The sequence below is a fragment of the Palaemon carinicauda genome, chromosome 7 (assembly GCF_036898095.1).
Source record: "Palaemon carinicauda isolate YSFRI2023 chromosome 7, ASM3689809v2, whole genome shotgun sequence".
NCBI lineage: Eukaryota > Metazoa > Arthropoda > Malacostraca > Decapoda > Palaemonidae > Palaemon > Palaemon carinicauda.
This window is the reverse complement of record NC_090731.1, coordinates 3764364-3781594: the sequence shown is the minus strand read 5'-3', so window position 1 is coordinate 3781594 and position 17231 is coordinate 3764364. Positions and strand designations below refer to the sequence as shown.

At 40.2% G+C, this 17231-nt stretch overlaps 1 protein-coding gene across 4 annotated transcripts in view; it reads right to left on the bottom strand.

Moving 5' to 3' along the window:
* Window positions 1-4522: 4522 nt before the first annotated feature.
* LOC137643819 (nudC domain-containing protein 2-like) overlaps window positions 4523-17231 on the bottom strand; it is a 58124-nt gene continuing 45415 nt past the window's right edge. For all 4 annotated transcript variants that reach the window (XM_068376514.1, XM_068376513.1, XM_068376512.1 and 1 more), the window contains exon 4: window positions 4523-6084. In XM_068376514.1, coding sequence (XP_068232615.1) covers window positions 5923-6084 — 162 coding nt within the window. In that variant the 3' untranslated portion in view covers window positions 4523-5922. The remainder of the gene's footprint in view (window positions 6085-17231) is intronic.

Below are 17231 nucleotides of genomic sequence, written 5' to 3'. Positions count from 1 at the left end.
TATATATATATATATATATATATATATATATATATATATATATATATATATATATATATATATATATATATTTATATATATTTACCTAACCAGTTTAAGCTTATGCCTCAGAAACATGGAGCCTTACTAAAGCCCTAGAACATAAGCTAGTTACAACTCAATGAGCTAGGGAAAGGATAATTATGGGAATAGCAATTTGAGACATAAAAAGTAACAACATATAAGAAAAATATAATGTGTAACGCAATTAAAAACTTTTACATACTAGAATAATTATTACATATACAGTTCTTTAGGTAAGGGAAGTAAATTACTTTCAATCCTATCTTTAACGTTAACAAGGCAGCACTTCCAAGTCACTGGTACTTAAAACTGTTAAAGGATCAACGAATGATTTTCGGATGAATTTTAATAAGTTAATCAATTAAATCACCTTTTCTCTTGCTAACTGTTAATGCGGATTCACTTTTCGAAGTAGATTTATAGAGGATTACCATTCTAACAACTTGAAAACATTCTTCTTTATAAAAAAAAAAAATCAGACCGAATAATCGGAAGAACTTTTCAGAAGCGCTTACAACATTTCAGAAATGTCTCATTAATTTTGTGTAATCTATTGTAAATAAACTAATCTGGGGGTATTTTGATTTATCGCAAAATAATTAGTAGTAATTTTTACAACTAATGAAAAAATATCTCGATATTTGATCATAAAGAATTACCGAATTTTCTTCCCTCTTCTCTATGCGGATTACTTGAGTCACCCCTTTCCGTTTTCTATTAAACGAAATTGCAGACTACAGAGAATATTCTTAACTAAATATGCAGGTCATACTATTATTATTATTATTACTTTCCAAACTACAACCCTAGTTGGAAAAGCAAGATGCTATAAGCCCAGGAGCCCCAATAGGGAAAAATAGCCCAGTGAGGAAAGAAAATAAGGAAATAAATAAATGAAGAGAACAAATTAACAATAAATCATTCTAAAAAAGGCAACAACGTTAAAACAGATATGTCATATATAAACTATTAACAACGTTAAAAACAAATATGTCATATATAAACTATAAAAAGACTCATGTCCACCTGGTCAACAAAAAAGCATTTGCTCCAACTTTGAACTTTTGAAGTTCTACTGATTCAACTACCCGATTAGGAAGATCATTCCACAACTTGGTAACAGCTGGAGTAAAACTTATAGAGTACTGTGTAGTATTGAGCCTCAGGATGGAGAATTCCTGGCTATTAGAATTAACTGCTTGCCTAGTATTACATTGGCTTTTTTACGTTATTGCTTGAATTAAACTGTGTACTTCTAAATAAATGGTTTAACTTGGTTTCGCTTATACCATTATTGTTAATACATAAGTATTTCATATATGTCCCTGGCTTCAACTCCAGTTTGTTAGTAGCCTTCACGAAATATATTTTGCCTAGGGAACACAGGACTTTACTGAAAACCCCCTTTTTTATATACGAGACAGTTAGATTTATTTTACTGCTATAATCCAAAGGGCTCCAATATGAAAAATAGCCCTGTGAGGAAAGGAAATAAAATACAAGAGAAGCAATGAATCATTAAAATAAAATATTTTAAAAATGTAACATTAAAATATATATTTCATAAACTATAAAATCTTCAAGGCAAAAGGAAAAGAAAGGAGATTAAATAGTATGACTGAGTGTATCCTCAAGCAAGAGGACTGTGCCCCAAGGCAGTAGAAGACCATAATACAGAGGCTATGGCACTACCAAAGACTAGAGAACAATGGTTTGATTTTGAGTGTCCTAGAAGAGGTGCTTACCATAGCTAGTCTCTCTCTTTTACAATTACCAAGAGGAAAGTAGTCACTGAAAAATTACATTGCAGTAGTTAACCCCTTGAACGAAGAATTGTTAAGTAATCTGTGTTGTCAGATGTACGATGACAGAGGAAAATGTGTAGGCAAAGACAAGATGAGCAGTAACCAGCGAGAGGGATCCAATGTAGTACTGTCTGACCAGTCAAAGCCCCCAATAACTCTCTCGCAGTAGCACCCTGAGGTACACCAGATATCACATTCCTAAATACACTATGGTACCCATCAACAAGAAATATTTGCAATCTATTACTTAAAAATTCAATAATGATGCTGAAAAGTGACCCACCTATGGCTAACTGTTTGAGTTTGAACACAAGGGCTTCATGATTGAAACAATCAAAGGCAGCACTAAAATCAAGGCCAATCATACAAACTTCCTGACCACAATCAAGGGATTTCTGTACAGCTTGGGAGATTGTAAGCAGGGCATCACATGCTCCAAGACCTCTACGAAAGCCAAATTGCAAACTAGGGAACATGATTACCTTCTGCTAACCTATTGAGACATTTTGCCAAGACATTCAAAAACTTTCCATAATAGGGGAGTTATGGAGATTGGGCAGTAATCAGCTGGACTTGAGCTACCAGACACTGTTCTTGGACTCAGAATTGCATACTTTGATGAAAACAAGACATGCGATCATGTGTAGGCCTACCACAAAATCCAATCCATACAAATATCCACAAACTTTCGTGAAAGCAAATGCTACAGCTATGCGTTAATTTCCTATGGTATAACAGCAGTACTGTACTGGCTTCTCTTGATTTTCAAACCTAATTAATTTAAAAAAACAGTCTTCAAATTCTTTTAGTTTATATAAATCCTGGTCCTTATGATCAGTTATGTTGATATATGCCAGTCATCGTACAGATGCCTTTCTTAGAAGTCGTTTTAACTTTCTGTTGAGGTTTTTTACACACCACATTATAGTCTTCTTATCTTCACTAGGTCGGTCAGAGCAGTTGTGGGATTAGTGTAGTTGTTCACAAATCCTTGTAATATCTTGTTAATAAAAGTAATGGGTTAATAAATGATACATCATTTTCTAGAGAAACTGAAATTCGCTATAAGAAATGGACGATTGCTGACAAGTTGCATTTTTTATGTATGACTAATGGTGTTTGCGGAATTATAACTTACTTATTAATCTATTAAAATATGAAAACTGTTTCAATGTCTACGTTGATTGTTTACTTTAATGATACCGATTTTAATTTATTGTGCATACTTTCTTTGCATTCGCTTCTGCCAGCTGTTCTGTTTTTTTTTCTTGGTATAGTACAAAGTAATCATTACCTGGTTTTTTAACCAATTAAGAGCTTCAAAATATTTCTCTACAAGTTTCCATATGTTGTTTTACAAGAACTATCTTCTTCCACCTTCAGTTCCAACATGATTATTATACATAAATATACCAAGGCACTTTTCCCCAATTTTGGGGGGTAGCCGACATCAAACAAATGAAACAAAAAAGGGGACCTTTCCTCTCTTTGTTCCTCCCAGCCTGACATGGGACTCGACCGAGTTTGGCTGGTACTGCTAAGGGGCCACAGCCCACCCTTCCCCGTTATCCACCACAGATGAAGCTTCATAATGCTGAATCCCTTACTGCTGCTACCTCCGACGTTATCCAAGGCCCCAGAGGAAGCAGCAGGGCCTACAGGAATTGTGTCACATTCGCTCGCCATTCATTCCTATTTCTAGCACTCTCTCACATCTATCCTCCTATCACCCAGAGCTTTCTTCACTCCATCAATCCACCCAAACCTTGGCCTTCCTCTTGTACTTCTCCCATCAACTCTTGCATTCATCACCTTCTTTAGCAGACAGCCATTTTCCATTCTCTCAACATGGCCAAACCACCTCAACACATTCATATCCACTCTAGCCGCTAACTCATTTCTTACACCCGTTCTCACCCTTATACTAAGGTTAAAACTCTCAGACAGGAGTTCAATATATTTAGAAATTTAGTGTAAGTTCATCAATGTTGAAAATGTTTTCCATTCAGTAAATGATTATTGTTGCTCATCTGAAAGTAAAAAAAAAAAAAAAATATCCCCGAAATAATGACCCATACAAAATCTGATGACATCTGCAAAAACTCATGGGCAATGGAACCTGCTGGAGCAATGGACTCATGGGCTAACTTTAAAATTTTTGGCTACTTCTCAGGATTCCTCAGCAGTTTGATCCCACCTCCTAAACTACAAATTGTTCTAGTGTAAACGGTGGCTTCATACATCAAATAGGAAAATTATTACCAACCAATATTTTTTCAATAAAAGTCATAATTTACAATAAGTTTTTGTCTCCCTATCTACAAATCAAGGTCTATGGGCATGCATAAACAGTGCTGCCAAGTCACACAGTAGACATTTTTCATCTTCTTTTCATTATATTCTATATACTCAATGTGTCTAGAATTTATGCAGACCCCCAATTTAGAATGAAGCTGATCATGAATTTGTATTCGAAATGGTAATTTAAGTATGAAAAACTATATTCTTGCTCCTTTTTTTTTCTTCTTTTGAGCAGTATTATCCATTTGCGGTACTGATTGAATTGTTTGGAATAATATTTTTCTACTATATTTTCTACATGTCTTTGCTTGTTCTCATTTCATAAGCCTCGTTCATGAAAGGAAAGACTCATGGGTTGACAAAATTGAGTTTATTATTTCAACAATATAACATTCTTACACAATGTTACTGTTGATACTTGTCAAAAACTACTGAATGGGACACAAAGTATACTAAAAAGTTTTCAATGTAACTCCAACATTTTTCACTGTTGATACTTATCAAAAACTACTCAACATGACTCAAAATATACTAAAAAGTTTTCAATGTAACTAACATTTTCCACTGTTGATACTTATCAAAAACTACTCAATATGACTCAAAATATACTAAAAAGTTTTCTATGTAACTCCAATATATTTTAAGGGTGTTACTTCAAGCTATTTTTCTGTCAGGTTCAGATATGTAAGCAATTAAGGGAGGCTAGTATTTTTCTTTTACTTTACCACCTATTTTGGACATCTTGAAATTTTTCTGTTACCATACCTACTCGACACTACTATACCAACAACTACCAGCTTTCCTAGTGCAAACTAATAGAACATACTTCCAGGAATTTGTTTCCCAAATTGGTGTTTTGTCAAAATGTTAAATAGGAAATTTTGCAATGTTTATAACACCTCTTGGCAAAGATAAAACCTAAAGTAAGCTTTTAGGCGCTAATTTATTTTGTAACCAATACCAAACTGAATTTTTTCACAACTTTTAATATTTCATATTTTACAGAAAACATGATAAAAATGTTGACAAATCACCAATAATTTTATTGAAATCCAATTTTTTTTTAGTTCTTGACAATTTTACAATAACTACTTCTGCATTTGTAGATCATGAAGTATTAGGAAAAGTTTTCTGGTAGGAATTTACTGTATTATTAAAGGAACATAAGTGAAATTGCTACAATAATTCGGAAACTATCAAACTTTAAAATTCCCCTGCTCATTCAAGTTCACTGCTTGTCAAAACAAACTTGAATCTACTTCCGACATATTTTCTTTGTCCAGTCATCACACTGGTACCAAGATATTAATTTAGGTTTAAATTGCTACCGTATATTTAACAACCTGAAATACCAAATCTTTTTTGGCAAAATGTTTCTTTCAATTGGAGTAAGAAATTAAACAATCTTAAACTTTTCCTTCTCTTCCCTAATCATGAAATTGTTTTGATTAGATTGCAATATAACCAAAGATCTGTTAAATATCAACTTCACTTCTAGCAAATCATAGCCAAAATAAAACCTCTTGTTCTCTTTCACTGTTCCATAAAACTCATCTTAAAACTGTCTAGCTACATCTTAAATTAAAATATAGCAATATAAATACTGTATAACGCATACATCATATAAATATTATGATCTAAACTACTGTGTAAAAAGATTTCTACTTGGAATATTCTTTTACCATGTTAGTCATAAATAGAATACAGTATTACAAAAGTCCTTCCAAAATATATTTGCGTCAACCATAAACAATCAGCTTTTCTCTTGACTCGTTTCCCCTTCGTTAAGCTGATTGCTTTTGTTTTTCTTCTCGGCAATTGCCTTCTGCTTCTCTTCCCACGACTGCAGTGCGGAACCTGGCACAGTGTCATATCCTTTCTTTAGAGTAGCACCACTAAAGTCAAACCCTGGGTTCTGGTGAGGAAAAATGTATAAACAACAATAATAATTTGTTCAAGAATCATTTGATTGGGAAAATTACACTCTACAAATACTCCAAAACTCTCTCATAGTAATATATCTAGTAAGATGAATAAAATTGATTATATAATCTAAATATAAACTTTACCATCATTATTATTATTATTACTATCCAAGCTCCAACCCTAGTTGGAAAAGCAAGATGCTATAAGCCCAGGGGCTCCAACAGGGAAAAATAGCCCAGTGAGGAAAGGAAATAAGGAAATAAATAAATGAAGAGAACAAATTAACAATAAATCATTCTAAAAAAAGTAACAACATCAAAACAGACATATCACATATAAACTATAAACAACATCAAAAACAAATATGTCATAAATAAACTATAAAAAGACTCATGTCCGCCTGGTCAACAAAAAAGCATTTGCTCCAACTTTGAACTTTTGAAGTTCTACTGATTCAACTACCCGATTAGGAAGATCATTCCACAACTTGGTAACAGCTGGAAAAAAACTTCTAGAGTACTGCGTAGTAATGAGCCTCATGATGGAGAAGGCCTGGCTATTAGAATTAACTGCCTGCCTAGTATTACGAACAGGATAGAATTGTCCAGGGAGATCTGAATGTAAAGGATGGTCAGAGTTATGAAAAATCTTATGCAACATGCATAATGAACTAATTTAACGACGGTGCCAAAGATTAATATCTAGATCAGGAATAAGAAATTTAATAGACCGTAAGTTTCTGTCCGACAAATTAAGATGAGAATCAGCAGCTGAAGACCAGACAGGAGAACAATACTCAAAACAAGGTAGAATGAAAGCATTAAAACACTTCTTCAGGTAACAATAAACTTAAAGTTTCATATAACACCAAAATCCAAATCTTGAGCAAACCAATTTCAAATGTATTTGGTATATGACATTTCATGCAGTCAATAGAAAGCCCTTTACTCGGGATATCTAGTCAAGAGCCTATTTTTCTTAAAAAAATAAATAAAGATGAGACAGCATCAGTTGACAGTATGGATTCCTAAGACACTAAAACTTATGCACACAATTTAAACATTATCTTAAAATTTTGAACAAAATTTTCACCATACCTTTTACTTTAACTATAGCTAATCAAACTTTTCTTGTATGGTTAATAAATTCACCAGAAATGTTGCTGTCAAAAACTGCTGGTGAAAAGTAGCTTAAAATTTTCTTGTGAAGATCTACACTAAAGTTTTGCTCTTTATCTTACATAATGTTAATGTCTCTCTCTCTCTCTTCCAGAGGTCAATTATTTCATAGGATGTATTCTTTGCTGTATTAGTTAGACTTGAGTTTTCCATGATGATTCGTAATTGAACACCAACACTAAAGATAAGCACAAAATCATAAACTTTCAAATTAATTTGCTTTTTTCCACACTATATGGATGGATGGAGTGAAGGAAGCTCTGGGTGATAGGAGGATACATGTGAGAGAGGCAAGAGAGCGTGCTAGAAATAGGAATGAATGGCGAGCGATTGTGACGCAGTTCCAGTAGGCCCTGCTGCTTCCTCCGATGCCTTAGATGACCGCGGAGGTAGCAGCAGTAGGGGATTCAGCATTATGAAGCTTCATCTGTGGTGGATAACGGGGGAGGGTGGGCTGTGGCACCCTAGCAGTACCAGCTGAACTCGGTTGAGTCCCTTGTTAGGCTGGGAGGAACGTAGAGAGTAGAGGTCCCCTTTTTGTTTTTGTTTCATTTGTTGATGTCGGCTACCCCCCAAAATTGGAGGAAGTGCCTTGGTATATGTATGTATGTATATGAGCTAAGATGAGTGACTCCAGCAAAACTAGAAGAGCCTTTAAAAATCTAACAAGGTAGCTATAACTACCAACAAGTGATGGAGAAATCCAGCCCACTCATCAGTCAGCTAGACAATCACTTTTGACCTTAAGGCCTGGGACTTGACGGGTAGCTGAGGTGGGAACTGTAACTTTAGTATGATTAAAATAAATGCAAATACCTTTACAAATTTATGATGTGTTCCAACACGAATACAAAACATTCCCTTTGATAGGGAGGCTCGTCCTTAAGGGGAAGGAAGTTCCAGTGAACCAAAATCTGGGTGGTTTAACTTTCCAAGGAAATTACACAGTACTTGTTCCTGTACAGGAACAATGGTGAGAGGGCATGGCTTCCCCACCACCATCCAGTAACTACCATTACTTTGTACCAAATCTTAACAGACAAGTTTCAGCTTTACTGATATCACTCTCCTATTAAAGGATGAGTCTTTGTGTTTGCATTTGTGTAGGAACAAATGAAAGACAGTGCCTGGGTGCAAACTAGCACCTATGTAGTATTGCCTCCAGTATTAGTGTTGGTTCTCATGTTAACGTGTCATCAGTAAACAGAACAATTTCACCATTGGAGTTGCTTTGCCTAATTCAATAGTGCCCAAACCCGTGGGTCTCGCCTATACTATCCGAGTCCACACTTTTTACGACGATACACTGGCCCTGGAACAGGGTTCTTTGGTATTTCATGTCATATTGGATTCCCTGTTCTAAACTTAAACATGATAGTCCTTGCGGATCACACAGATTCTCCCCCCCACTAACAAAAATCAACTTTTCCTTTGTCAAAACCCCTTTTTCCTTTAAACAAAAGGTCCAGAGCAAAACTTCTACCACTCTACATTATTAATATTATTAAAAATATTATTATCACTTGCTAAGCTACAAACCTAGTTAGAAAAGTAGAATGCCATAAACCCAAGGGCTCCAACAGGGAAAAATAGCCCAGTATGGAGAGAAAACAAATAAATAAACTACAAGAGAAGTAATAAACAATCAAAATAAAGATATTTCAAGAACAATACTGTAACAGCATTAAATTTGATCCTTCATATTAATATACTAAGAAAATTTCAGTAAAATCAAGAGGAAGAGAAATCCAGAGGCTATGGCACTACACAAGACTAGAGAACAATGATTTGATTTTGGAGTGTCCCTCTTGAAGAGCTGCTTACCGTAATTAAAATCTCTTCTGCCCTTATCAAGAGGAAAGTAGCCGTTGAACAATTACAGTGCAGTAGTTAACCCCTTCAGCAAAGAATTGTTAGGTAACCTCAATGTTGTCAGGTGTACGAGGACAGAAGAGAATGTAGAAAGAATAGGCCAGACTATTCAGTGTATGTGTAGGCAAAGGAAATATTAACTATAACCAGAGAGAGGGATCCAATGCAGTACTGTTTGACAAGTCAACAGACCAAATAACTCTCTAACGGTAGTATCTCATCTGGTGGTTGGTGCTCTGGCCAACCTACTACCTAGCATGGATAATGTTTCTTTAACTCTACATGACTTTTAAAATTTTACAACAAATTTACTTTAGAGAAACACATCAGGTCTGCCTCCTCTTCAATTGCACGAAAAAATTGGCTTATCGAGAGTTTTCAAGATTTTCGGTGATCAGTCTATTCTGAAGAAGTGTTTTAATTCTTTCATTCTACCTTGTTTCGAGTATTGTTCTCCTGTCTGATCTTCTGCTGCTGATTCACTTCTTAATTTGTTGGACAGGAACTTACGGTCTATTAAATTTCTTATTCCTGATCTAGATAATAATCTCTAGCATAGTCCTTCAATTAATCTGTTATGCATGTTGCATAAGATTTTTCATAATTCTGACCATCCTTTACATTCAGATCTTCCCACCCTGTTCCTATTACTAAGTAACAGTTAATTCTAATAGTCAGGCCTTATCCAACATGAGGCTCAATAGTACACAGTATTCTAGAAGTTTTATTTGAGCTATGACCAAGTTGTGAAATGATTTTCCTAATTGGGTAATTGAGTTAGTAGAACTTCAAAAGTTCAAACTTACAGCAAATACTTTCCTGTTGAACAAAAGTCTCTTTTTATAGTTTATATATGTAAGATCTGTTTTAATGTTGTTACTGTTCTTAAAATAGTTCATTGTTTTATTGTTGTTACTGTTTTTAAAATATTTCATTTTAATTTGTTATTACTTTAAATAAAGTTTATCTTATTTCCTTTCTTCACTGGGGTATTTTTCCCTGCTGGAGCCCTTGGGCTTATAGCATCCTGCTTTTCCAACTAGGGTTGGACCTTAGCTAGTGATAATAATGGTATTGAAGTGTTATCTAGTCATCAAAACCAGGATAACAATGTTGGAAAAGCACAATATATAAGAATTGCAAGATTATTTCATGTTTTGAATTAAGCATACTGGTTTACATTTCCTTTTAAGTCATAACAGTATTGATTTTCTCATTGGTGTTATTAAATAATATAGCATTATTTGTCTACTTTACGTTTACCTGATAATAAAAAAACTCACTTTTATGTTCATCTGATAACAATTACAGAAGGTCCTCAATATACAAACTTAATAGGCTTCATGAAGCGGTTTGTAAGTCGAATTTTGGCCTAGGGTTCGCATAACCTAACTCCCATGCCTATTATTTCTAGTGGCATAAGTCAACAAATAGCCCAATTTCTTATGAAATGTTATTTTTATTAATAAAATAAATTTTTGAATATACTTACCCGATAATCATGTAGCTGTCAACTCCGTTGCCCGACAGAATTCTATGGAGGGATACGCCAGCTATCACAATACTAGAAGGGGGTGTACTTACCAGCGCCACCTGTGGCCAGGTACTCAATTACTTGTTGTTGACACCTCCTCAATTATTCCTCGGTCCACTGGTTCTCTCTGGGGAGGAAGGGAGGGTCGATTAAATCATGATTATCGGGTAAGTATATTCAAAAATTTATTTTATTAATAAAAATAACATTTTTCAATATTAAACTTACCCGATAATCATGTAGCTGATTCACACCCAGGGAGGTGGGTGAAAACCAGTGTACAAGATTAAAGGATAGCTAAGTATCCCGTATTTCATATAACAGTTATCTCAAATAACAATGAAATAATAAGTACCTGGTAAGGAAGTCGAATAGAACCGTTACTCTGCCTCTTTATTTAAAGTTCGTCTTCCTTACTGAGCGCAGCGTTCCTCTTGGAGGCTGAATCAACCCAAAGGTGCCAAAGTACACGGGGTTGCAACCCCTACTAAAGGACCTCTACCAAACCTTTAACCCAGGCGCTTCTCAAGAATGAATAGACCACCCGCCAAATCCAAGGATGCGGAAGGCTTCTTAGCCTACCGTAACAACCATAAAAACAACAATAAAAGTATTCAAGAGAAAGGTTAAAAAAGGTTATGGGATTAAGGGAATGTAGTGGCTGAGCCCTCACCTACTACTGCACTCGCTGCTACGAATGGTCCCAGGGTGTAGCAGTTCTCGTAAAGAGACTGGACATCTTTCAGATAAAATGATGCAAACACTGACTTGCTCCTCCAATAGGTTGCATCCATTATGCTCTGCAGAGAACGGTTTTTGTTAAAGGCCATCGAAGTAGCTACAGCTCTTACTTCGTGAGTCCTTACCTTCAGCAATGCAAGGTCTTCCTCCTTAAGTGAGAATGTGCTTCTCTGATCAGAAGCCTTATATAGTACGAAAGCCCATTCTTGGACATGGGTCTCGAGGGTTTCTTGATGGCACACCATAAGGCTTCTGACTGTCCTCGAATAGGTTTAGACCTCTTAAGATAATATTTGAGAGCTCTGACAGGGCAAAGAACTCTCTCTAGTTCGTTACCTACCATGTTGGAGAGGCTAGGTATTTCGAACGATCTAGGCCAAGGACGTGAAGGAAGCTCGTTCTTTGCTAGGAATCCAAGCTGAAAAGAACATGTTGCAGATTCGGTTGTGAAACCAATGTTCTTGCTGAAGGCATGAACCTCACTGACTCTCTTAGCTGTTGCAAGGCAGACGAGAAAAAGTGTCTTGAGGGTAAGGTCCTTAAAGGAAGCTGACTGGAGAGGTTCGAACCTAGATGTCATAAGGAACCTTAAGACTACGTCTAGATTCCAGCCTGGAGTGGAAAGACGACGTTCTTTAGACGTCTCAAAAGACTTGAGAATGTCTTGAAGGTCCTTGTTGGAAGACAGGTCCAAACCTCTGTGGCGGAGAACTGAAGCCAACATGCTCCTATATCCTTTAATCGTAGGCGCTGAAAGGGATCTCTCATTCCTAAGATGTAGAAGGAAGTCAGCTATTTGGATCACAGAGGTATTGGTAGAGGATATTGAATTGGCTCTACACCAGCTTCGGAAGACCTCCCACTTAGACTGGTAGACTCTACGAGTGGAAACTCTTCTAGCTCTGGCAATCGCACTGGCTGCCTCCTTCGAAAAGCCTCTAGCTCTAGCGAATCTTTCGACAGTCTGAAGGCAGTCAGCCGAAGAGCGTGGAGGTTTGGGTGCAACCTGTCTACGTGAGGTTGACGTAGAAGGTCCACTCTTAGAGGTAGAGTCCTGGGGAAGTCGACTAGCCATTGAAGTACCTCTGTGAACCATTCTCTTGCAGGCCAAAGGGGAGCAACCAGCGTCAGCCGTGTCCCTTCGTGCGAGACGAATTTTTGCAGAACTTTGTTTATTATCTTGAACGGAGGGAATGCGTACAGGTCGAGATGGGACCAGTTCAGCAGAAAAGCATCCACATGAACTGCTGCAGGGTCTGGAACAGGGGAACAATATAGCGGAAGTCTCTTGGTTATGGAGGTGGCAAACAGATCTATGGTAGGTTGACCCCACAAGGTCCAAAGTCTGTTGCACACACTCTTGTGGAGGGTCCATTCCGTGGGAATGACCTGATTCCTTCTGCTTAGGCGATCCGCTGAAACATTCATATCGCCCTGGATGAACCTCGTGACCAGAGTGAGGTTTAGACCTCTTGACCAAATGAGGAGGTCCCTTGCGATCTCGTAAAGGCTCCTCGAATGGGTCCCTCCTTGCTTGGAGATGTAAGCCAAGGCTGTGGTGTTGTCTGAGTTCACCTCCACCACTTTGCCTAGCAGGAGGGACTTGAAGTTCAACAGGGCTAGATGAACTGCTAGCAGTTCCTTGCAGTTGATGTGGAGTAATCCTTGTTCCTCGTTCCATACTCCCGAGCATTCCCGTCCGTCCAAGGTCGCACCCCAGCCCGAGTCCGATGCATCTGAGAAGAGATGAAGATTGGGGGTCTGAATGGCCAATGATAGACCCTCCTTGAGAAGGAGATTGTGCTTCCACCACAGGAGAGTGGTCTTCATCTCTTGGTTGATAGGGATAGAGACTGCTTCTAGAGTCGAGCCCTTGTCCCAATGAGCAGCAAGATGGAATTGAAGAGGGCGGAGGTGGAGTCTTCCTAGCTCGACAAACAGGGCCAGTGATGAGAGGGTCCCTGTGAGACTCATCCACTGTCTCACTGAGCAATTGCTCCTCTTCAGCATGCTCATGATGCACTCTAGGGCTTGGCTTATCCTGGGGGCCGATGGAAAAGCCCGAAAATCCTGACTCCGAATCTCCATTCCCAGGTACACAATGGATTGGGAGGGAATGAGTTGAGATTTCTCTATATTGACTAATAGACCTAGGTCTCTGATTAAGTCTAAAGTCCAAGTGAGGTTCTCCAGACAACGACGACTCGTGGAGGCTCTCAACAGCCAGTCGTCTAGGTAGAGGGAGGCTCTGATGTTCGACAAGTGTAGGAATTTCGCTACATTCCTCATCAGATGAGTAAAGACCATAGGAGCTGTGCTTAGGCCAAAACACAGGGCTTGGAACTGATAGACAACCTTTCCGAAAACGAATCTCAGGAAAGGTTGGGAGTCTGGATGAATGGGAACGTGAAAGTATGCATCTTTCAAGTCCAACGAGACCATCCAGTCCTCCTGTCTGACCGCTGCTAAGACCGACTTGGTCGTCTCCATCGTGAACGTCTGCTTGGTGACATACTCGTTGAGAGAGCTGACGTCCAGCACCGGTCTCCAACCTCCTGTCTTCTTGGCCACAAGAAAGAGACGGTTGTAGAAGCCCGGGGATTGATGGTCCCGGACTATAACCACTGCCTTCTTCTGCACAAGTAGCGACACCTCCTGTTGCAATGCTAGCCTCTTGTCCTCTTCTTTGTAGTTGGGAGAGAGGTTGATGGGCGATGTGGTCAGAGGTGGTTTGAGGCAGAATGGAATCCTGTAACCGTTCCTCAGCCAACTGACAGACTGTGCGTCTGCACCTCTCTTCTCCCAGGCTCGCCAGAAGATCTTGAGTCTGGCTCCTACTGTTGTCTGGAGAAACGGAGAGTCAGTTCTTTCCCTTAGATGTCCTGGATCCTTTCCTAGACTTGCTCCTGTGAGAGTCTGGACGGGAGCTTCCTCGGCTGGGGGCTCTACCACGAAAGGGCGGTATGAACCTCGTAGCCGGGGTATCAGCCACTGGGGAGCGATAAGTCTTGGGGACTGAGGTGGCAACCTTAGACTTACGAGCCGATGAGGCTACAAGATCGTGCGTATCCTTTTGTATCAGGGCAGCAGACAAGTCCTTAACTAGCTCTTCGGGAAAGAGGAACTTCGAGAGCGGAGCAAAAAGGAGTTGTGACCGTTGGCAAGGTGTAATGCTGGCGGAAAGGAAGGTACACAGTTGTTCCCTTTTCTTTAACACCCCTGATACAAACAACGACGCTAGCTCGCCCGATCCATCTCTGATGGCCTTATCCATGCAGGACATTAATAGCATGGCAGAATCTTTGTCCGCAGGAGAGGTTTTCTTGCTGAGGGCCCCCAGGCACCAGTCGAGAAAGTTGAACATTTCAAATGCTCTGAACATCCCTTTCAGTAAGTGATCCAGGTCTGAGAAGGTCCAACAAACCTTCGAGCGTCTCATAGCAGTTCTCCGAGGCGAGTCCACCAGACTTGAGAAGTCAGCCTGGGCAGAGGCAGGTACTCCCAAGCCTGGTGCTTCCCCTGTGGCATACCAAACGCTCGCTTTCGAAGTGAGCTTCGTTGGAGGGAACAAGAAGGAAGTCTTGCCAAGGTGTTGTTTAGACTGCAGCCACTCCCCTAAGATCCTTAAAGCCCTCTTAGAGGATCTAGCTAGGACAAGCTTAGTATAGGAGGACTTAGCTTGTTGTACGCCCAGCGAAAACTCAGATGGTGGAGAGCGGGGAATAGCAGAGACAAAGTGGTCTGGGTAAATCTCCCTGAGTAGAGCCAAGACCTTACGAAAATCAATAGACTGTGGAGAAAGCTTGGATTCGTCCACGTCTGATGAGGGATCAAGGTGTGCCTCCTCATCATCCGACACCTCATCACCAGAGTGTAGCGAAGAGATCGGACAAGAATGCTGAACCGCAGAGTCAGAACGGGTAGGAACAATAACAGTGGTTTCCTCTTCCAGTAACTGTTGAGGGAAAACCTGAGGCTCAGACTGCAAAGGCTGAACAACAGACGAAGCAGAAGGAAGGCGCATGGGTGAAGGAGGTTGACTCCTAGCAAGAGAGGTTGAACCCAAGGATTGCGCTTGCTGAGCGGAGGACGGAGGCGGAGTAGTCCGTTCCTGTTCCTGTGAGATGAGCGGAGCATGATGAGGTTGAGGCTGCGCAGAACAAGGTAAAGTTCTCGCAAGCTGAGGTTCCTGAGGCGCAAGTCCAGGGTGTAGAGGAGCTTGCCTTGAGGAGGGATGAGCTCGCTGCAGCGATGGCTGAGCAGACTGACTCATGGAAGGGAGAGGTTGTTGTACCCCAACCGAGAGTTGCACCACTGGTGGAGCAGCAAGGGGAGGCGGAGGAAGAGTGGAATAACTCTCCTGATCCCAAAGCAAAGGTTGCCTTAAAGAAGGCTGAGGCTGAACACCACTGGGAACAGCGAACTCAGAAAGTGGTTCAACATCGTACGCCTGGCAGATGGTGCTGCGACCAGGCGGAGCGAGCGCAGGCGGGGCGAGCACAGGCGGAGCGAGAACAGGCGGAGGGAGTGTAGGCGGAGGCGGAGGTGCAACACTCTCAGCCCGACACTCACGCATCAAGTCCGAAAGCTGTGCTTGCATGGACTGAAGCAGGGTCCACTTGGGATCGGCAGAAACAATAGTAGACTGAGGTAAAGCCTTAACAGTCGAGCTCTGTTGTGGCAGAACCTTACTCCTCTTGGGCGGAGTACAGTCGACAGATGACTGAGGCGAGTCAGAGCTGAGCCAATGACTGCAACCTGGCTGAGCACTCGCGGACTGGACTCTACGTTTAAGCGGTCTCGAGACCTGAGACCAACGTTTCTTCCCTGACAGTTGATCAGCGGACGAGAATAAGACGGGCTCAATCGTCTGCAGGTGGGAGTGACGGTCTTTGGAAGACACGCCCGCAACCACCGAGGATAGTTCTGTGCGCCTAACAAGGCCTGCCGAACCCTTATGCCCTTCGACATTGCTTCTCCCCTGGGCATGGGAGCTTGCAAGAGGTCCCGGACTGGGAGGACGACTGGCTCGCACAGAAAAATCCTCACGCACCACACTGGCACTAACACTAGCACTTGGCACTGCACCGACACTAGCACTCGTCACAGCACTGGCACTAACTCCACCCACTGCACTCTTGACCTTCAGTTCTTTAACTTCGGCCATCAGAGACTTATGGTCACTTACCACTGACTCTACTTTATCGCCTAAAGCCTGAATAGCACGCAAAACAACTGACATATCAGGCGGAGGGCACACAGTAGGTTCGGGGGTAGCCACTACAGGGGTAGGAAAAGGTAGGGGATCATGAGGTGAGGAAAACAGTGAAGAGTGAGAAGAACTCCTCCTAACTCTACCTCTCTCTAACTTAGTTGAATATTTTAAAAGACGGACAAATTCCAATTCCGAAAGTCCGGCGCATTCCTCACATCGATTTTCTAACTGACAGGGCCTGTCCCTACAGTCAGAACAAGCGGTGTGAGGATCTACCGAGGCCTTCGGAATACGCCTATTGCAAGACCTACATCGTCTATGGGAGGGGGCTTGCGAAATGTCAGACATCTTGTAATCCAAAGAGTTAGCCAAAGGGGGATCCAAAAACAAGCAAAAATCGTTAACCGTTATATCAGTACTATATAAAAGCTATCTAGCTAATATAAGAAGGTTTCCAGTAAAGCGACAGCCGTTAATCTGAGAGAATACTTCACCAAATATCCGTGAATAAACTCGAAGACCATAAGCGTATCCCAGAACGTCTAGCCGGAAGCACGACAGAGGAATAATTGAGGAGGTGTCAACAACAAGTAATT